This window comes from Gossypium hirsutum, chromosome A04 (assembly GCF_007990345.1).
Source record: "Gossypium hirsutum isolate 1008001.06 chromosome A04, Gossypium_hirsutum_v2.1, whole genome shotgun sequence".
NCBI classification, from domain to species: domain Eukaryota; kingdom Viridiplantae; phylum Streptophyta; class Magnoliopsida; order Malvales; family Malvaceae; genus Gossypium; species Gossypium hirsutum.
The window spans coordinates 88938380-88959548 of NC_053427.1; the positions used below are offsets into that span (position 1 = coordinate 88938380).

The following is a 21169-nucleotide window of genomic DNA, read 5'->3' on the forward strand; positions in this document are numbered from 1 at the left end:
TAACATTATGACATTGTAACAATGCTCTAAATGAAATTTAAACTTTTTATAATAATAATATTTTTTTTTATCATATTTGTGAAAGAAAATTTGAATTTTATTTGTGAGAATAAAAAATTATTTATAACTCCTCGAATATGTAGCAGTAGATATATAAATTAATTAATGGGTTACAATAATTAGTAATGACCATGAGTGTAACATCTACCTTCATTGCTTAAACAACTACAACTTCGTTTGCATACCAAATAAATAATTTACACAAATCATTAAGTTCAAATACTTAATTATATGTTATTTATTCAAATCAGTCGATAGAAGAAATTTAAATAATAAATATACCATTTCATGAAACAAGAAAGAAAAAAATACACATAAAGTCCAAATTTCCTGGAAAATGTCATAAATCGAAGACTTATAAGACAAATAATATACAACGTTTGACACTTACAATTATAACCTTAATATAATCTTCCAATCATCATCAATCCAATGTCTTGCTTTGCTATTTTGTCTTTGACCTGTTGGAGCTTGAAACATTATGGTGAGTTTGTATACAGGAGGGAAGGCAAAATTAAAAAAAATAGGGGACCAGAAATAAATTATAAATTTTTTAAAATATTATTTTATATTTTTTAATTTAATAAATAGTAAGTTAAATAAACTCTCGAGCAACTTGTCAACCATCAATATCTTGATTCTAATACGATTCAATCTTTATTCTCTAAACATTCCACGTAACTTAGTTTCCGAACACATATTGAATCTCTATATTTGTTGCAACTAAATCCCGTAAAAAAAAATTGCACACATGCAACGTTACTTTCGTTGTTACTCGAGACATTGTAACACTCAATAGGTATGTCTTGATAAGTCAAGAGTGTTAAGCATGCAAGAGACAACCACCCATTATTTTCAATAGCGATAATAACGGAGAAATAGTGAAAGACACAAAGATTTACGTGATTTGATCGGTCAGTTGTGTTTATATTTATTAAATTGTTGACCAAGATTTAAAGAAATAGATTTAAATAAATATTTGGGAGTTAAATCGTAGCTTTCAAATCACGGATTTAAATAAAAGTGGCAACTTAATCGTTATTTTACTTATAGATTTTAGAGTAATTGATTGCAATAATAACTATTACCTTTGCAATCCAGACGTTGAAGTATGCTTATATATTTATATAATCAATTATTACGGCAAGAACTTCAGGCATCACCCTATAAAGGATGAAGCATTACTTGAATTCCGTGTTGTGGTTGAAGCGTGACTAAAGTAAATGGCGCATGAACGTAGGTCGAGGAGAGAGTAAAGGCGTAGCGTTGGAGAATCATTGAGAGAGCAACCTTTGCTTCTGTGGTTGCAAAGCTCATGCCAACGCAAGATCGAGGTCCCATCGAAAAGGGAATGAATGCTGCAGAGTTGTATTTGGTAGCACTAGCGATGCCTTCAACGAATCTCTCCGGTTTGAAAAGATGTACATCGTCTCCCCATAGTTGAGGGTCATGGTGAAGTGCTATGATTGGGATCAATATCTCCAGATTTGCAGGCAAAACAAATTTTCCCAATCGAACTTCTTTTTTGATCTTTCGGATCACGGCAACTACAGGAGAATACAATCTCAAGGTTTCATTGACGACCATGTTCATCTGCCACCAAAATAAGTTTCATTTATTAAATAATAGTTAGGAGTGAAGTCATAAAAAAATTTTAAAGGGTCTGAAATTATATATTTCCATAAGAGGTACAATGCAATTTTACCATTGTATTAGTTAATATCTTTATATATTTTTAAAGAACTGAATCAAAATTTTATCATATTTGAAGGGACAAAGTGTAATTTACCATATATTAGAAATAAAAAAAATGCAATTTTCTCATTTTAAGGTGGCCAATGCCACTACCTGTCCTCCTTGACATTGCCCCTGATATTAGTAAGAAAACACCTTACTAGTACAAACATAAGTTGCCAATCAAGTTGACAGTAATTTTTTGCTTGCCTCTACCCTAAACTTGTCAATGGATGAGTCAAATTGGTTTTTGATCAAATCAATTTGGGTTAGATTTAGGGTTTGGGTCAGTTTTGAAGTTTGGTCACTTTTTGTCCAATTTAGTCGAATTTGAGTATGGGAGTTTTTTGGTTAGGAGTTCATGTACTTCAAGTTTGGATCATTTTGGGTTACTTATTATAATCATTTTAGATTTGAGATATTTCTGGTTTGAGTTAGCTTTGAATTTAAATTCAAATTGTTGCCATTTTATGGTAAAATCGAGGCAGGTTAAATCTACTTAACCAAAGGCCAAAATAATCTAAATCTGAACTTAACCCAACTTGTTTTGACCATAAACCATTAACAACCCAAACTCGCCCAACTCTAGTTTGAAAATGACTTCAATTATAAATGACATATGAACTAAAAATGATGTAAACCTCAAATAACTTGAACTCAAAATTAACCTAAATTTGAAATGATTCAAATTCAAAATGATCAAAAAATTAAAAGTCAAATTCGCCCGTCTAAATTGACCTAACTTGAAACAAACCTAAGCTGATCAATTGACTGAAAGTACAATGCACTATTGAAATTGATAGAGATTGTGGATTGTTGTGCGGAAGCGTGTGAAAGAGTAAAATTATTGTACTAAAAAATCACACTAAGTTCAATTCCCAGGAAAGAGAGGTGGATCACGAGGATCACTTAAGTACCAAGTCTTTCCTAGCCAGAATATCCCTCTATCGTAATTTAATAGCACAATAAATCACTACAATCAAATTCACAAAATATGAACAATAAATAGTAAAGAACACCAGAATTTTAACGAGGTTCGGCAAATCTTGCCTACGTCCTCGGGCACTACCAAATATATTTCACTCCAAAAATACAAGTGAAACTTTACAAATAGGGAGAGAGAACAATGCCTTAAGTAGAGAATGGCAAATGTGGGATGATGAGAATGAGCAATGGTTGGCCTATTTATAGTTGAGATTCAAGGGCCACCTTGCAAAGTCACTATTCACTTAGGGACCAAAAATTGCTATTTTCCCATGCCCAACACTAAATAAATATTTGGTGCCCATAACTTTGACCTTTCCAAAGTATGGGTAGGTATGGGAAAGGTATGGGCAAAGTATGGGGTATGGGTATATTCTAATAATCTCCACCTTGAAGATTTGATTAGGATAATCTTATCTTCACACAATTCTTTCTGCTTTTGACAACAATACTTGATAGTGCCTTCTTCAACTGTTAAACTTGCAGGATATTAATCAAGTTCAAACAATGTTCGAACTTGGTTGCTGTTACCACCTTGGTCATCATATCTGCGGGATTATCTGCAGTCTTGATCTTCTGAAGACAAATTTTCCCCTCTTCAATAATTTCCCGCACAAAATGGAATCGTACGTCGATATGTTTTGTACGTGCATGATAGACTTGATTCTTTGCTAAATGAATAGCACTTTGACTATCACAATACACGTTAATATGCTCCTGAACCAACCCCAAGGTTTTAGCCATACCTTGTAACCAAATAGCCTCCTTTACAGCCTCTGTTACAGCCATGTACTCAGCTTCTGTGGTTGACAATGCAACTGTAGACTGTAGTGTAGACTTCCAACTTATTGGTCCTCCAGCAAGTGTAAACACATAACCGGTGGTTGATCTTCGCTTGTCCAAATCACCGGCATAGTCAGAATCAACGTACCCAATAACACCTTTACCAAGTGTATTATCCTGCTTGAACAGTAATCCAACATCCACGGTCTTCTGAATATACCGTAGAATCCATTTCACAGCTTGCCAATGTCCTTTTCCAGGATTATGCATATACCTGCTCACTATACTAACTGCCTGTGAAATGTCGGGTCTTGTACACACCATTGCATACATCAAGCTACCCACTACATTAGAATACGGAACTTGCAACATGTATTCTCGTTCCGTATTCGTCGAAGGAGATAGTTGTGCAGAAAGCTTGAAATGAGAAGCCAACGGGGTACTTACAGGTTTGGTCTGCTCGTTCATGCCAAACTGCTGTAGTACTTTCTTCAAATACTGCTTCTGAGACAAGCTAACTCTGCCATGAGCTCTATCTCTACATATTTCCATGCCGAGAATCTTTTTAGCTTCTCCTAGATCTTTCATCTCAAACTCGAGATTGAGTTGAGTCTTCAATCTTTCAATCTCAACTTTGCTCTTAGAAGCTATTAGCATATCATCAACATATAAGAGCAAGTATATGAAAGTTCCTTCTTGTAGCTTCTGAAAATACACGCAATGATCAAATTTACTTCTTGTGTACCTTTGCCCTTTCATGAACTGATCAAATCGCTTGTACCACTGCCTCGGAGATTGATTCAATCCATAAAGCGACTTTGTCAATTTGCAAACCCAATTTTCTTTTCCAGCAACCTTGAATCCATCTGGCTGAGTCATATAGATTTCCTCTTCCAAATCACCGTGTAAAAACGCGGTCTTCACATCAAGCTGAACTAGTTCAAGATCATATTGCGCAACCAAGGCTAGCAAAATCCGAATAGACGAATGCTTCACAACTGGAGAAAACACTTCATTGTAGTCTATTCCTTCTTTCTGAGCGTAACCCTTTGCTACCAATCTAGCCTTGTATCGAATTTCATTTTTACCAGGAAATCCTTCCTTCTTTGCATATACCCATTTGCATCCAATTGCCTTCTTTCCCTTGGGCAGTCTCACCAACTCCCAAGTCCTATTTTTATGAAGAGACTGCATTTCTTCATTCATAGCTTGCTTCCACTTTACACCATCAGAGTTACTTATTGCTTCTGTGTAAGTGGAAGGAACATCATCATCTGCAATTGGAAGTGCATAGGCCACCATATCGTCAAAGCGAGCAGGCTTACGAATCTCTCTTCTTGGCCTCCTATATGCAATTGAATCTTGTTGCTGTAGAAGTTCTTGGGTCGAAACTTCTTCATCATTTGTTCTTTCAATATTAGCTGGATCATCATTAACCTTTTCAAACTCCACCTGCTGCAAAGTACTACTGGTTTTGTCATCCTTTTGTGAATCTTCGTTCTTCATCATGGTTGATTCATCAAAAGTTACATCTCTACTGAAAACAATCTTCCTTGTATCAGGACACCAGAGACGGTATCCTTTTACACCACCAGTTATACCCATGAATAATGCTTTCTTTGCTCTTGGGTCTAACTTAGATTCTTTTACATGATAATATGCAGTGGAACCAAAAACATGTAAAGAATCATAATCAGTAGCAGGTTTACCAGTCCACATCTCCATAGGAGTTTTTCCATTTATTGCAGCTGATGGCAATCGGTTAATTAGATGGCACGCATATGTAACTGCCTCAGCCCAAAATTCCTTGCCCAATCCAGCATTGGACAACATACATCGAACTTTCTCCAGTATAGTCCGATTCATGCGTTCTGCCACCCCATTCTGCTGTGGTGTATCTCGAACAGTGAAGTGTCGCACAATGCCCTCATCTTGACATACTTGTAGAAATGGATCATTTTTGTACTCAGTACCATTATCTGATCGAAGTCGTTTGACCTTTCGACCAGTCTGAGTCTCCACCATCTTCTTCCATTTCAGAAATGCATCCAAAACTTCACTTTTTCTTTTCATTAGATACACCCATACTTTTCTTGAATAATCATCAAGAAAAGTGACAAAATAGTGCATACCTCCCAAAGAAGCCACTTTGGTAGGTCCCCACACATCACTGTGAACGTAGTCCAGAATTCCTTTCGTATTGTGAATTGCTGGACCAAATTTTACTCTCTTCTGCTTGCCCAGAACACAATGTTCACAGAATTCCATTTTGCAAGAATTTGCACCTTTCAATAAGCCTTGCTTCACCAATGTCTGCAAAGCTTTTTCACCAGCATGTCCCAATCGCCTATGCCATAACCTGGTAGCCTCTGAATCTGCATCTTTCGCAGAAGCTGTTGATGTTGATCCAATAACTGTACTTCCATTTAAATAGTACAAGTTATTTCTTCTAGTGCCTTTCATCACCGTCAATACCCCAGCTACTACCTTTAGTAATCCATCTCTCAAAGTGATTGTGAGCCCTTTAGATTCTAGGGCCCCTAATGAGATGAGATTTTTCTTCAAGCTGGGTACATAGCGAACATCTGTCAGAACTTGGATTGAGCCGTCATGGTTCTTCAATTTGATTGTACCTACACCCATTGTCTTACAGGCACTATCATTGCCCATAAAAACAACTCCACCTTCTAGTTCTTCAAGACTAGAAAACCAGTCCTTATTAGGACACATATGGTAAGTACATCCCGAATCCAATATCCACTCATCCGTTTGACATGCCATTGCCATGCCAACCAAGCTAAAGTCTGACTCCTCATCATGCTCCGCTACACATGCATTAGAAATAGACTTGCCCTTTTGTAACTTAGGACAATTCTTTTTCCAATGCCCTTTCTCACGACAAAAGGCACATTCATCTTTGGCGGGTCTCCCTTTGGACTTACCCCTTCTACCAGGTTTGCTGCTGTGTGAACGACCTCTTACTGTTAAGACTTCTGCGGTTGTATCTCTGTGATCTCTTTTATCTTTCTTTCGAGTCTCAGATCTATACAACGCACTACAGACTGCATCAAATGTGATCGTGTCCTTCCCATGAAGCAATGTGGTGGTAAGATGATCATATTCATCAGGAAGGGAATTCAACAATAATAATGCCTTGTCTTCATCTTCAAATTTCTCATCCAAATTTAGCAAGTCTGCTAAAATTTTATTGAATGAGTTCACATGGTCATTCATCGACATACCGGGTGCATACGTGAATCGATAAAGTTTCTTTTTCATATAAAGCCTATTTTCAAGACTTTTCGTTAGAAACTTTTCTTCCAGTGTATCCCATAACTTCTTCGCTGATGTCTCCCTCATGACAGAGTACTTCTGCTCTTTGGCCAAACATAGGCGGATTGTACCACACGCCTGTCTATTGATCTTGGCCCACTCCTTGTCATCCATCTTGTCAGGTTTTTCTTCAAGGGCTATATCTAGCTCTTGCTGACATAAGACATCCAGGATCTCACATTGCCACATACCAAAATTATTGGTACCGTCAAATTTCTCTACTTCAAATTTTGCATTTGTCACAGTAGTCCTTGCTGATGACGATGCTGCTGCCATTTTTCTTCTCAATCCCAACTACTGTATACGTGAACAGTACCGTATACGTGAATAGTGCCGTATACGTGAATAGTACCGTAAACGGTCGTATTCTCCAAGTACGAATCTGGCTCTGATACCAATTATTGTGCGGAAGCGTGTGAAAGAGTAAAATTATTGTACTAAAAAATCACACTAAGTTCAATTCCCAGGAAAGAGAGGTGGATCACGAGGATCACTTAAGTACCAAGTCTTTCCTAGCCAGAATATCCCTCTATCGTAATTTAATAGCACAATAAATCACTACAATCAAATTCACAAAATATGAACAATAAATAGTAAAGAACACCAGAATTTTAACGAGGTTCGGCAAATCTTGCCTACGTCCTCGGGCACTACCAAATATATTTCACTCCAAAAATACAAGTGAAACTTTACAAATAGGGAGAGAGAACAATGCCTTAAGTAGAGAATGGCAAATGTGGGATGATGAGAATGAGCAATGGTTGGCCTATTTATAGTTGAGATTCAAGGGCCACCTTGCAAAGTCACTATTCACTTAGGGACCAAAAATTGCTATTTTCCCATGCCCAACACTAAATAAATATTTGGTGCCCATAACTTTGACCTTTCCAAAGTATGGGTAGGTATGGGAAAGGTATGGGCAAAGTATGGGGTATGGGTATATTCTAATATGGATTTACTTACAATTTTTAATTTGGCAATGCCTTCAGAATTAGGATTTTGGTCCCCAAATACCTCAGACACCTCTTGCCTTGTTTTTTCTTGCCATTTAGTATGAATTGCTAAAACAAGGATCGTCCACGCAAGCAAGGAGTTGGTTGTTTCTTGACCGGCAAAGTAGAATGTTTTGCACTCATCCACTAGATCCTCGATGGAAAATTGGTTTTTCTCGTCGGAATCACGATAAGCATTTATTAGTAATCCTAGAAAATCATTGCCAAAACCGTCAGCTTCTCCTGTCTCTACTTTCTTTTCCCTTCTCTTAACCATTTCCATCACACAATCATGAATTCCATTAGCAAGTTTCTCTGATTCTATTTCAACCGCGGTTTTCCATATCTTGCTGTAAAAGAAAACATAGGTATAAGCTCAAACCTTTCAATTGAGTGGATCCGTTGGTTTTTAGTTGAGTCAATTTGGATTGAATCACTTTTTTGTTCATTTCAATTTGGGTCAATTTGACGGTTAAATTATTTCACGGTTTTGATTAAATTTGGATTTGGAATACTTGTTCATACTTCATAGGTTGGGCAACTCTTCCAAACCGGAAGGCTCACCTGAAATATGGGAGGTATTGGACAAAACTACAATGCTAAAAATTAGACGAATTTAAAAGATGGGTCAAGCTTGAGTTTCAACATTCAATGTCTATGCCCGTCTCAACCTGTTTTATACTTCTGTAATATATTTTTCTTTTTCTTTTCTATATTATGCAATTTATATCATATAAAATTAAATATATAATAATACACAACTACGTAAACATTAAAAAATATATATTAAGTTGTGTAAATTTAAAATTTTAATAAAATGAAATCATCTAAAATATTAAATTAATATTAATATTTTTTAAGAAATTATATTGGCGGATCTAAAACAAACTTCGATTAGTTATTTACAAAAATGAACAAGATTGGACAAAATTTTATGCTCATATTTCTAGTTAGGCCAGGCTTGGATAAAAATAAAATATATTAATATCATACATAGGATTAGCCCAACCATGAATTCCTCTAGATTTTAGTCATTCCATGTTCAAGTTTAAAGTTTATTTTTTTATTATTTATTAAATCTTAATTCAATTGACATGAGTATTGTTGCCAATGCAGGAGGACCTGGGTTTGAGTGCATTGGAGCGCATTATCCTCCTATTTATGAGTTGGAGAGGGGCTATGAGTAATTCTAAGTAGACCTAGGTCTACCCGAAATTTGAGAGGGTTTGGGCAAAAATACTAGGCCAAAAAAATTAAGCCCGTTTAAAATATGGGCCGGGCTTGAGCTTAAACATTCAAGGCTCAAGCCTAATCTGACCTAACCCATTTTTAAGTTCATAATATTTTATATTATGTTATTTTTATATATTATGTAATTTAGAACACATTAAAAAAATAAACTTATACTAAATATATAATACTACTCTAATGTAAACAATAAAAATAATGTTAAGATGAATATATAAAAATTTTCAATAAATAAAAGTTTTTTGCAAATATGAGTGTGTTTGGGCAAAATTTTAAGCTCATATTTTGGATCGGGATGAGCTTGGAAAAACATAAAGTATGTTAATATCATGTTTAGGTCCGACCTGATCCGGCCTATGAGCATCTCTAGTTCTATATATTATGTAAAAAAACAGATATAGTCAGAATATGTAATGAAATTGTTCAAAAAAAAAAAGCTTGGGTTTTTCAATCAGGAGTTTGAGTCATTTGAGTTATGTTTAAATTATTTCAAATTAATTGTTTGGGTAAATTTAGATTATGATGGTTGACTTTTTATGGTTGGATGGAGTTTAGGTTGAAATTCATCAAGTCAAATTTTCTAGTTGGAGTGGCATTAAGATATCTAAGCTATGATGGTTTTGGATGAAAAAATGGATGAAGCTACCTGATGCCAGGAATCGGAGTTTTGAAATAATTTCGACTAAATAGTATCGCCAATTTCGTCAACATGTCGAAAATATTCCTCCCTTCCAAGTAATTACTACCGAAAGCCGTTCTCGATATAACTTCTGATGTCAACAACCTGAACTCGTTAAACACTTCGATCTCTTCGCCTTCTCGACCTTTCCACTTCTCCAACATCGTCTCAACGCTAGCAATCACTGCTGGATTCATATTCTGCCATACACACACACACACCATCCATCCATGTTACGTCGCTTTTATCATGATTACAGATATAAATTCAAAGCCTTACTTTCAAGCTTTCTCCATGGAAAGCATGATTCGCCAACTTCCTTTGCTTCGCCCATTTCGCACCTTCGGAGGACGCGAGGCCTTCCCCGAGGATCTTATGAATAATACTCGAATCATCCTTCCTTTTCGGAAAAGACCCGTCGTTGGCTTTCAGTATCTCTTTGATTAATTCGGGTTCGGATATCACCAGTTGAGCTCGATTCCCCTCCCACGTAAGATAATTTTGCCCTATTTTTTTTTTTAAAAAAAAAAAGAGAAATGATTAACATTTTCAAATGAGAATTATAGACATATGAAAAAGAACATGTAAATCATCATCACCATAAGTGTTGATCCATGAATGAATCTGAGGAATAACTCTGGGGACTATATTATGAGTTAAGGAAGCCATGGGTTTGCTTAAAGCTTCGTATCTGAAACGGGTAGAGGCTTTGTTGTTGCCATGGATGAACTCATATGGAGGTCCTTTGATTCCTTGTAAACTCAGTGCTCTTTGTATCTTAAAAGGTATCCACCAGAATTTATGAAGGAATTTCAATAGAAATAAGGTTAAAGAACCTGCCAGAAAGATTAAAAGCCTTGCTGTTGAATCCATTCTCCTCTGTTTAAGAATGAATTCAGATGTTGATGTACATATATACATTTAAAAGCTGAAGTGAAGACAAATAAGAAAGTTTAAATTCATTGAAACTTAATTTAATTGATATTTGACATCATGTGGATAAAAAAAATTAATTTCAAATAAAAAAGTTTCTAAAAATAATAGTTTGAGTTGTCATCCATCCACTCCCTAAATTTTCAGCAATAAAAAATATATGGTGATATGAAATTATGAAATTGTATTATGTCATTGATTTTTTTTAAAAAAATTAATAATTTTTTACAATATTTTTCAAATGATGATATGAGATAATCTTAAAGTATTAAGATATCCAAATTGAAGGATTAAATTGAAAAAAATTATCAAATTTTAAATGTGGACCAAATTGGGAAATTTTGTTAAATTCAAACAATTTATCCTAAAAGATTTTATTGCTTTGTTGTTATAATTTAATTTAGAACATAATCGACGAATCCAAATCAGTCTATATATATATATAGAAAATCAAAATTTCCCATTTCTTGAAACAAGAAAAACAAGTAACATAACAGACATAACATCCATATTGCATGGAAAATGTCATACATCAAATGTTTGTAAGACAAATAATGAAACATCGTTTTACACTTTACTTCTTAACCGTAATAGTTTATATAATCTTCTAGTCATCATCAATCTAATGTCATGTTTGGTATTTAGTCATTGTCTTGCAACGTGTAACATTATGACATTGTAACAATGCTCTAATGAAATTTAAACTTTTTATAATAATAATATTTTTTTATCATATTTGTGAAAGAAAATTTGAATTTTATTTGTTAGAATAATAATTTATTTACAACTCCTCGAATATGTAACAATAGATATATAAATTAATTAATGGGTTGTAATAATTAGCAATGACTATGAATGTAACACCCACCCCCGTTTCAATAGTTGAATTTAAGATATGAAATGTCACATTCGCTGCCGAAACAACTACAACTTCGTTTGCATACCAAATAAACAATTTACACAAGTCATTAAGTTCAAATACTTAATTATATGTTATTTATTCAAATCCGGGCTATAAATAAGCTTACGAAAGTTCTTATGAGAAACCGTTGTTAATTAAAGAACTAAAATGTAAAAATTTCAAAATATTAAGATAATATAGTGACCATTTGGGAATCATGTCGCGACATTGAAGGCAAAAGCTTGACTTCGCGACTTCAATTGAGGTGAGTCTATATTTTTATATTGTTTATACCAGCAAAACTAATCTACTCTATTTCAATAGATGTAAACTTATGTCTCTTTATGTGTATATTGTTTATACCAGCAGCATATGCTGCTATTAAGGAAGTCTATACCACAGCTAGAATGTCATTGTCTCGTGAAGATAACATAACTTGGTCACTCCCCGTAGATTTTGGGTTCAGTTATCTATTCAGGTTGCACTTATACGTGCAGAAAAGCACGAATTTTGTCGACGAAAACGGAATGGCTGTTCATACCAACTCTTCAAGTGGTGCCACTCTTGCAGAAACCAGCAGCTTAATTCAGGAGATGGGAGCTCCCGTGTATGGAGATTTTATTGTGAATCTCTCGAGAAAACAGCAGGGGAGTGTGTTTGTCTTAGTGTCCATACAATATAATCGAAGTTTAGTTCATAATGTGCCGTTCTTGAATGGGTTCGAAACCTTCAAACTATCTGATGAAAACAACTCTCTTGCGGGATCTAATCCATTCAAAGCAAGAAAGGTATCTTTATCTGCAAATCATTTTATCGCTCGGACTGTTTATAATATACTTTTAACAGTGGTTGGTGTAAGTATATATATGGCCCTTATTTCTTTACAATTACCATTGCCATCTAACTTTAAATGGAAGATCAGAACAGTTACATGATTGCCATTGTCAAAGGACTGCCCACACTTCACTCTTGCGGAGATAAAGTCGGCAACCGAGAACTTCTCGGCTGCTTTCTTACTTTGTTCGGAGGGGTTGGGAAAGATATACAGGGGTTTGTTAACAACAGAAATACGCTGACTGCTGTTGCTATAAAGCGTTCGAATCCTGAATCACGTCAACGTATCAATGAATTCCAAAACGAAATCACCATACTTTCGAAGCTTCGACACTGCCATTTAGTATCCTTGATCGGGTGTTGCATGGCAAGAGGTACATTAGCAGACCACCTTTACAAGACCAAGGAATCACCACTTCCATGGAAGAAGAGGCGGTGCAGCTCGACGATCGCATTATCTCCACACGTCGTCAGGGAAGCAATGTATCATTCACCGTGATGTGAAAACTACAAACAGCCTATTAGATGAAAATTGGGAACCCAAGCTTCCGGATTTCAGACCATCGAAAATCGGACCAAATATGACAATGACAGAATCTGAAACTCATGTGAGTACTTGGATCCAGAGTATTATCAACGTCAAAAACTGACTGAAAAATCTGACGTTTACTCGTTCGGGGTTGTGCTGATTGAATTGTTGTTTGCTAGACCTGCAGTGTTACAGTGTGTCAAAAATGAAGAAGACTATGGCAAGGTAAATTTGGCTGATTGGGCACTAAATTGTTATCAAATGGGGACCCTGGAATAGAACATTGACCCTTTCTTACAGGGAAAGATCAACCCTGAATGTTTTAAGACATTTACAGGTACAGCAAAGAAATGTTTTGCAGACAAGGAAGCAACAGACCTAGTATGGGGGAAATATTGTGAAACTTGGAGCTGGCATGGCGGCAGGAGCTGAAGAGTTCATTGATGGAAGCCAATGGAACTCATGGAATGACTGACGCTAATTTCACTCCGATGATTGATGGTCAACATTTGCTCCCCGCCGGTAATTCAGAACCAACCCCAGGTGTTGAGTTTTCAGAAATCATCGTTTTGACAAGTTTGCATTCGCTGATTCTATAACCCATGTTACTGTTTTAGGTTACTCTTACTCTTCATTTATCATTTTAAGCATTATGTTTTCGATGTCCCGCTTCTAGGGGTGTATACAAAATTCTAATCACAAAAAAATCAAAGTGAACTGAGTTGAAAATTTTGAATTTTTTTCATATACTCGGGCTTTTTAATTTAATTAATTTTTATGTTTGATTGATTTTTTATTTTGACATTTTAAATCAAATAAACCAAATAAATCAAACATGAAAATTAATTAAATCGACCGATTCGATTCACTTCAGTTTAAAATTTGAGAACCGAATAACCAAATAAACTTATTAAGACCATAACTCATAAAATTAAAAAACCATAATTCATTTACATACTCAAACCCAAATTTAGACAATAAACTTAAATACGTATTAAAATTTAATACCCTTAAAAGTCCAAACACATCAAATTAAAACCCAATATCCACTAATATTTAAAACCTAAATTAAGATTTTATTTTTTTATAATATTCATTTTAATTATTATTTAATATATAGAAACAACTCTATATACCTAACTAAGAAATTAAATATTTTTGGAATTCATTAAAATTGTTTTAATTTAATTTTTAATATTTTTATAATGAATTTGAAACAAAAATAAAATTAAAGTAATACAATATACTAATTTAAAGAAAAAACATTTAAAAAATTTAAAAGAAATAAAATTACAAGAAACTCAATTAGAATTTTTTTTCCAACTCAAAAGGAAAATATATCCAAAAATTGAAAAACCGAATCAAACAAAAAAAATTCATTCCTTTTATTTGATTTTGCTCCCTAAATCAATTCAAATTATTCGGTTTACATAGATAATTTAAATTTGATATTAAAAAAAAAACCAAAACAACAGAATGCACACTCCTATTTGTTGGTAAAAATACCATTAAAACCCCTAATATAAAAATTAAATTACATTTTTCTCATTTACAACAAATTAATCCATTTTTGTTGTTAAAAACTATCATAATTAACGTTTAGTTACACGTTTTAGTAAAGGGAGCAAAATTCAGTCTCCTACCGCGCTGTTGATTTAGAAATGTGAATTTTACGGTCTACAGGCATATATAGAGCTAAAGCATGAAACATAAGACGGAAAAACAAGTAAAACACTAACAAGACATGACTAGATACATTTCGAAATCTTAAATATGATTACGACACGAGAAACAATAGGAACACGTGATGAAATACACAAAAATTGCTAGGCTAGTTGATTGCATGCCAATCCACTAAAAAACAATCAAGAATCTCAAAATTCTATGTCAAAACATCTATTAAATTTGATGAGCTAATTCAAGGAGCTTTGCATTAGAAATTTACCTATATAGCTTTCATCTCCTTCTCTTCTTACTGCCTTTACCTAATTGTCCAGATTTAAAGGCATGTTCTTGTTCTTGCAAAAATGCTATCGCCCTTCCATAGTTAGCTGCTCTTTCCTTTTCCACTAATTCCCTATCTCTTTGCTTCGCCTCGTATAAGAAATAATTGTCTTTACGTAACTCTCGAGCCGCGCCTTTGGCTTCGCGTTTTATCAGTTTTTGTAGCTTTCTTCTCTCGGCTCGTTCCCGATCTGGATCGTAGTCTCTGCCTTTAACAAAGCTGCAATGTAACATGGGAAATAGACCTTTAGTCCCCCGAGTCTAGATATCATTAAGACAGGAGATAAAAATTAAAATTAGAGCTAATGTGATTTACTTCTCTTCAAATTTCGGATTAAGTAATTTGATAGGAGCCGGCTTCTGCTTGCGTAGCTGAAGTGGTCTCCGCAGCGTATGAGTTTCGTCAGCTTTCTTCTTAATGAGTTGAGAAACATTGTTGAACTTATCTTTCAGTGCCTTCGGCATGTGTTTCTGCTCCGAAACTTCAACTAATAATGTTGCAATCGGTAAGAAAATTTCAGGAAAGGAGTTCAACCCGTCATAGATCTCAATAAATCCTTGCAAAGTTTCAATCACAGTTAGCAGTGCACTAGCCCTGAAGATAAACGCAATGAAAGGGAAAAGTCCATATAAGTCAAAAGTTACCTAAGACAGTAGAATTTAATGAAATGAGACAAAGAAACCAACAATGAAAAACAGCACCAAGTGCTGACCTGAAATTATCCGAGCGGAAAAACAACGAGTCATCTGACATTTCCATTACCATGAGGAAATTCAGAGGATTAATTTCATCCACGCCATCATGTATGCATAATAAGGGCCTGAGTGCTTTCAGTTCCATAAAATGATAGAACTGATAAGAAAGAAATGTACATAAATAGAACAATTTAGTCCAACAAGTAGCACGAGAAAACAAATTTATTAGGAAGTTACAGTACCTGTGAATCTTGCTCGGATGCTAGTTTGTGTTCTGTAGCTGCCATCAACAGACTTCGGAGGAACATAATAGCTTCAGGACAAAACTTCCGAGATTGCTTCATGAACTACAAATACCAAGATTTATCATGTAAGGAACGGCATATATATGGTACGTTGGTAAACATGTGAATCAACTTGGTAAAATCCTTTTGTAGTTGTGGGTTTGTGGCAATCCCTCGGTTCGAATCTGGCTTTACAAGTTAGGGACCTTAAGAATACAAGTGATTGCACAGATAAACTTATAAATACAAATTCCATTTGAAACACAATTATTAAGCAGCGTGCTTTAAAGTAACTGATTTTCATATGCTCAACAAACAAAAAGAGAAGACCATTATCTAAGATGTCATAAGGTGCATGTAAGAAGAAATTTCAAACTCTTACAAGACAAGTTCAAGGATATAGTGAAAAGGATAAACATGTACATACCATGAGAATCATGGAACATAAAAACGAACCAATAGCGATGTCTCGACCCGACATAATGGGACAACGCATCAGATACTCGCACATTAACAATAGTGCTGGAGTTGTTACTACATGACGATAATCAGAGCATGGAAAAATCATGGACCATAACCTCAGGAGAAACAACGTTTTCAAGGTAGGCCAGCATCCATTTTCTGCAAATAAAATAAAATGCATCTTATTAGGAATTCTACAAATATAATAAAGTTAGGGCAGTGACAAAGAATCAAGCAATCACATACCATGGTTCTTGAGAGCCTCACAAAATTGTACGCGAGTTCGTAAGATTCGCTCACGAGCACATATTGCGGAGAAAAATGGGATCTCCGTACTCATCTCCATTATTGGCTTGACAAGCTTATTCGATAACTCAAAATTCAAGGGCTTTTTATTTGCTAACACGGCAAAATATTGCAAAAGAACACCATAAAATACCTGGTTAATAAAAGATATATCAGTTCTAAATTGAAGGTGCCAATCTCAATATTGGTAGGATATCAGAATACCCTATAAGGAAACTTACTTGCATTTTCTTCCGATTTTCTGCAGCAAGCTTAATTGCATTGCTTGCCCGAATTCGGTTGATAATCACAATAACATCATCATTAGAACGATTCTCCAATAAGGAAGACAGTTCCTCTAGGTTCTTTGGAGCTTCGATTATAAACGGAATGTCCAACTTTGTTGAAGTATGTTTGCCACTTGCTTTTGGTTTTTTTGCATCCACAGACTCTACACATTTCTTAAGTTCAGTTTTGTTTGTTTTGTTACGGCTTTTTTTATCCACATCTTCATCACCAATGGCCTCATCATGTTCATCGGTCTCCTCATCCTCTTCCAAATCTGTACCAACATTGTCATCATCGCTCTGCTCCCAGTCCTTCAAAGAGAGAGTCTTTTCAGATTCATTTTCATCATCTTCTTCTTCTTCTTCAGATTCTTCATCTTCATCAGTATCTTCAGCACTTCCCAAATCTTCAGAATCATCCTCTTCATCATCCTCGGAATCAATAGCATCTTTTCTTTCAAGAATCTCATCAACCCAACCCTTTTTATTACCAGGCTCATCATCAAGTGCAAAGGAGTCACCAAGATCATCTCCCGAGATAGCCCTTGGCCTCTGAGCATAATCTTTCTCCGCATTTTCACCATCTTCATCACTAGAATAATCCGTTGCTAACATCCTCTTTTGACGCTCCTCCTGAAATTTGGGCAATCCTATGTAAGTTCTTAAGCAAACATTCTATCTTAGTGTCTTTAACATATATAACCATGAAAAAATAATAATAATCAAACATTCTAGCATAGCGTCTTTAACATACATAACCATGAAACAACGATAATAGTAGTTACCGTATCAAACAAAATCCTATTTCGAACCAATAAAGCACAATATAAAGCCCTGTTTTACGAGAATTTCCATCTCTCAGAAAAACTCTATCAACAGTAACAGCTACTAAATAGCTCTCTAAATAAAACCATAGCATGCAAAAGCAAATATAACCAAAAGGAAGTAGTTGAGCTTTGACCACAGATACCTCTAATCGCTCGAGTCGCTCCCTTTCCTCTTGGGCAATCTCTTCGGGTGTCTTTGTCCTGTCAGATGGCCGAGCACGCATATCCAATACCATCTCATGGACAAGTTTATCATAGGAATCAGGTTGTTCCTGTCAGTAAAAAAGGGGGAAAATGCTTGATTTTGATGCACCACTAAAAGCAAGAACATATTAACACCAACAGTGAAGAAATACGGCATGCTAAAGTAAGATTTCGGAAAACAGCAAATAAATGAAGATCAGAACTTTGCATGGGCAAGAGCACTGATCAGCATGGCCAGTTTAATACCATGTTGATTACACTTCATTTTTCTTTTAAATATTTGTGTCTAAAACTCCAGTCTGAGACAGGGATACAGGTATATGAGCTCAAAGGATCCTCCAAATGCAACGGAAAACTTAGAAAAATCTAACCATACCCATGCTGGATTCAGGTATGCATCAAACAGACACCCAAGTAAGAGTAACATAAGTTTAATAAGACCCAATGTAGAACCATAACTCCGTACCTGATTATTAGTTACAGCTTTCTGCGTAACGGCTAACTCTTCCTTTTTCACATGCTCATCCGGAATACTCTTGTTCACGAGAGCTTTCAAGGCATTCATTTTGCCTGGCTCAGTGAGAGACAATAAGGCTTGGGACTGCACTAAAGATGAGAAGCTCTTATCTAATTCATCCATCAGTTGCTCGTTTTCTTCTTTATCTCTAGCTTTTTGTGCCTGGTACAAAACGAGGAAAAAAAATTCGAGACCGGATGTCAAGACACGACAACGGTTGGGAAACAATAGAGTTACCTTTATGGTGCATATGAAATTTTACCTTGAAAAACTTGCTCTTCAAAATAACCTCTTCCATTATTTCCTTCTTGGATTTGTGCTTCTGTAGAGTGAAAACCATCAATTTAAACTATGTTTCAGGGCATCTAATATAACACCGCAAAAAGGACACGCTCTGTATATCGTATATAACCCTAATGAGGATAAGACCAAACACAAATGACCGATAACATTGAAATTGCTAAGCTGACCATCAAACTCGACTACAAACAAGTGTTTCTTAATGAAAGAGAATAGGTCTTACATTTTCTTCTCCTTCTATCAAATCCCCTTCCAAGGGATCCTTGGCACTGTGAGAATTAAGGTGCTTTAAGACCGTTGACCGCTCTGAAAAGAAGAACAAATCATCACGACCATTAATGTAGCTTAAAGCAAGAATATGAAAAAAGGTAAAAATATTCACATAAAGAATAAAAGATTGGAATGTACATAAAGAACAGAACATCCTTCAAAGTACGCAGAAATATAGTAAAAGGAGAACCGAGGAGATGACAAGTCATGCCTAAACTAAATTACTACATTTGCATGCATCATTAACAAAAACAAGCTTTAAGCTTATTGATAATAGCAAGTACATAAAGAAGAATACAAAGTTCTTGCTGTAGACTGGAGCTTTAAAGACAAATAAGCAGGAACTATGACCACTTCCAAGTGTTACTGATACGTAAAAGCTAACTAGTTAAACAATACATTGTTTAACAAATGAAAAAAAAAGTTACTAGGAAATCTGGATTATCTATAAACAAATTATAAAGCATCATCATAATGAAGAGCAGAAGTTTAATCTTACTTTCATCAGCATAATTATCGTCATCGGACAGCATTTCATCCTCAAAATCATCCCTCTCTGGAAGGGAACCAAAATCCGGAGCATCAAACTCATCTTCTTCTCCATCTGATAAATTGAACTTGCTCCTTTTTCCCAATTTCAACTACAGAATCATATAAACTTAATCTCAACAGGTATTCATTTTTCCAATTATGCAAATAGAAGTAACCAACACAGCACAGGCTAAACTCGAGTACTATAAAGATTCAATCGATATATTATTTAGAATGTTAAAAAAAAAATCTTTTTTATCAATGAAGGAATATTCCAGCTTCCATTCTCCCATGATGTTCAAGCAATGCTCAATTCGACTAGACTTCAATATTTCACTTATAAACTACGTACACAGACGAGCATTTAAAAAGAGAAAACAACCTGACGTTCACGTTGAGACCTCAAGATACCCTTTTCAAACTCTCCCATGTCATCATTTTGTTCACCAATTCTCTTATCAACAAAAACAGAAGACTTTGTGCTTTGCTCATACTCTTTCAACAGTGTTTTCTTCCTCTGAAACAAAACCGCCAAAAAAAAGTCATATCAACACACTAACAAATATAGGGCAAAAAAAAAAGTTGAATTTTTTATGGGGGATAGAGTTTTATAATTTACCTTTTGAATGGCGAGGGAACGTGCAAGGCCGATGCGGCGTTCTTCGCCTTTGCGTTTCTTGCCGAGTATGTCGAACTTGCGACGTGACCAGATGGTTTCGAAAGGGTTAGGCTTTTGAGACTTGAGCTTCATGGAGATGGCATCTGGATCAGATTTTTTGTGGTGTTTTTTGTTTGATTTCTTCTTGGTTTTAGCTCCGGGAGTCGATTGCTTAGCCATGGCTAAGCCGGCGTATCTTTGTCGACCTCGACGGCGGCGGGAATTTTAATGGGTATATTTTGGCGGAGGAAAATATCGACGAAGAAAGACAGGGTTTTTCTGTTTTAAGGCTTTGGGTTTTGTAAGAGCTTAGAGGTTTATAATTGATGGGCTTTGGCTGAGACATGGGCCTTTGCCTCATATAATTTTTTGGTTTAATTACAAAATCGGATCCCAAATTATACCTTTTTCACTTAAGTACTTAAAGTTTTTTTTCAAAAATATTCAGAATAATTTGAAAATAGGATCACAAATTGATATTTTAATTAAAATTATAAATACATGACATAAATGCCTTTATGATTAGACATTGACTAATTAAGTTTTAAGTTTATATAGATTAGCTAACTTCTATGTTAAAGATTTTGAGTGTTAATTTTTACCCCTTTTTACTTGTTATCCCTATTCAATTTCGCAGAATTGAGTATCATTTACTGTTCGCAGATATCTTGGATCACTCTAAACAGTCCCGTATCCTATGCAGACCACAACTTAAGAAGCACTCCACTGGCTTTTTTTCACTCTCTCTAATCCTCTTCGCTTTGACTGAATGCATGATCAAACCAAGCCTTATTGATGCTCTATCTGGATCATCATCCCTTTTGATAGCAAAAA

At 35.2% G+C, this 21169-nt stretch overlaps 2 protein-coding genes across 2 annotated transcripts; both read right to left on the reverse strand.

The window, feature by feature from the left end:
* Window positions 1–1039: 1039 nt before the first annotated feature.
* Window positions 1040–10699, reverse strand: LOC107934894 (cytochrome P450 CYP749A22). Its single transcript, XM_041111805.1, has 5 exons — window positions 10413–10699; window positions 10093–10319; window positions 9781–10013; window positions 7858–8236; window positions 1040–1653 (listed from the first exon to the last, which is right to left on the reverse strand). The coding sequence occupies exons 1-5, from the start codon at window positions 10684–10686 to the stop codon at window positions 1225–1227; spliced, it is 1542 nt and encodes a 513-aa protein (XP_040967739.1). The 5' UTR covers window positions 10687–10699; the 3' UTR covers window positions 1040–1224.
* A 4064-nt stretch (window positions 10700–14763) lies between these two features.
* Window positions 14764–20629, reverse strand: LOC107934913 (nucleolar protein 14). The gene is made up of 14 exons (XM_016867436.2): window positions 20297–20629; window positions 20060–20194; window positions 19646–19787; window positions 19100–19182; window positions 18839–18898; window positions 18526–18738; window positions 17999–18127; window positions 16984–17661; window positions 16703–16895; window positions 16422–16615; window positions 15953–16057; window positions 15728–15867; window positions 15331–15609; window positions 14764–15234 (listed from the first exon to the last, which is right to left on the reverse strand). Exons 1-14 carry the CDS (start codon window positions 20513–20515, stop codon window positions 14967–14969), a joined length of 2838 nt encoding a protein of 945 aa, XP_016722925.1. The 5' UTR covers window positions 20516–20629; the 3' UTR covers window positions 14764–14966.
* Window positions 20630–21169: the final 540 nt, after the last annotated feature.

Bases quoted from the DNA above. Each gene is read 5' to 3' on its own strand.
- LOC107934894 (XM_041111805.1), bottom strand. From the start codon at position 10,686: ATGGATTCAACAGCAAGGCTTTTAATCTTTCTGGCAGGTTCTTTAACC. The intron at 10,014-10,092 runs GTAAGGCTTTGA...TGTGTATGGCAG, and splicing joins TCCATGGAGAAAGCTTGAAA to AATATGAATCCAGCAGTGAT. The intron at 8,237-9,780 runs GTAGCTTCATCC...TTTCTTTTACAG, and splicing joins ACTCCGATTCCTGGCATCAG to CAAGATATGGAAAACCGCGG.
- LOC107934913 (XM_016867436.2), bottom strand. From the start codon at position 20,515: ATGGCTAAGCAATCGACTCCCGGAGCTAAAACCAAGAAGAAATCAAAC. The intron at 19,183-19,645 runs GTAAGATTAAAC...TCTTCTTTTCAG, and splicing joins CGATAATTATGCTGATGAAA to AGCGGTCAACGGTCTTAAAG. The intron at 18,739-18,838 runs GTAAAATTTCAT...GTTTTGTACCAG, and splicing joins TGAAGAGCAAGTTTTTCAAG to GCACAAAAAGCTAGAGATAA.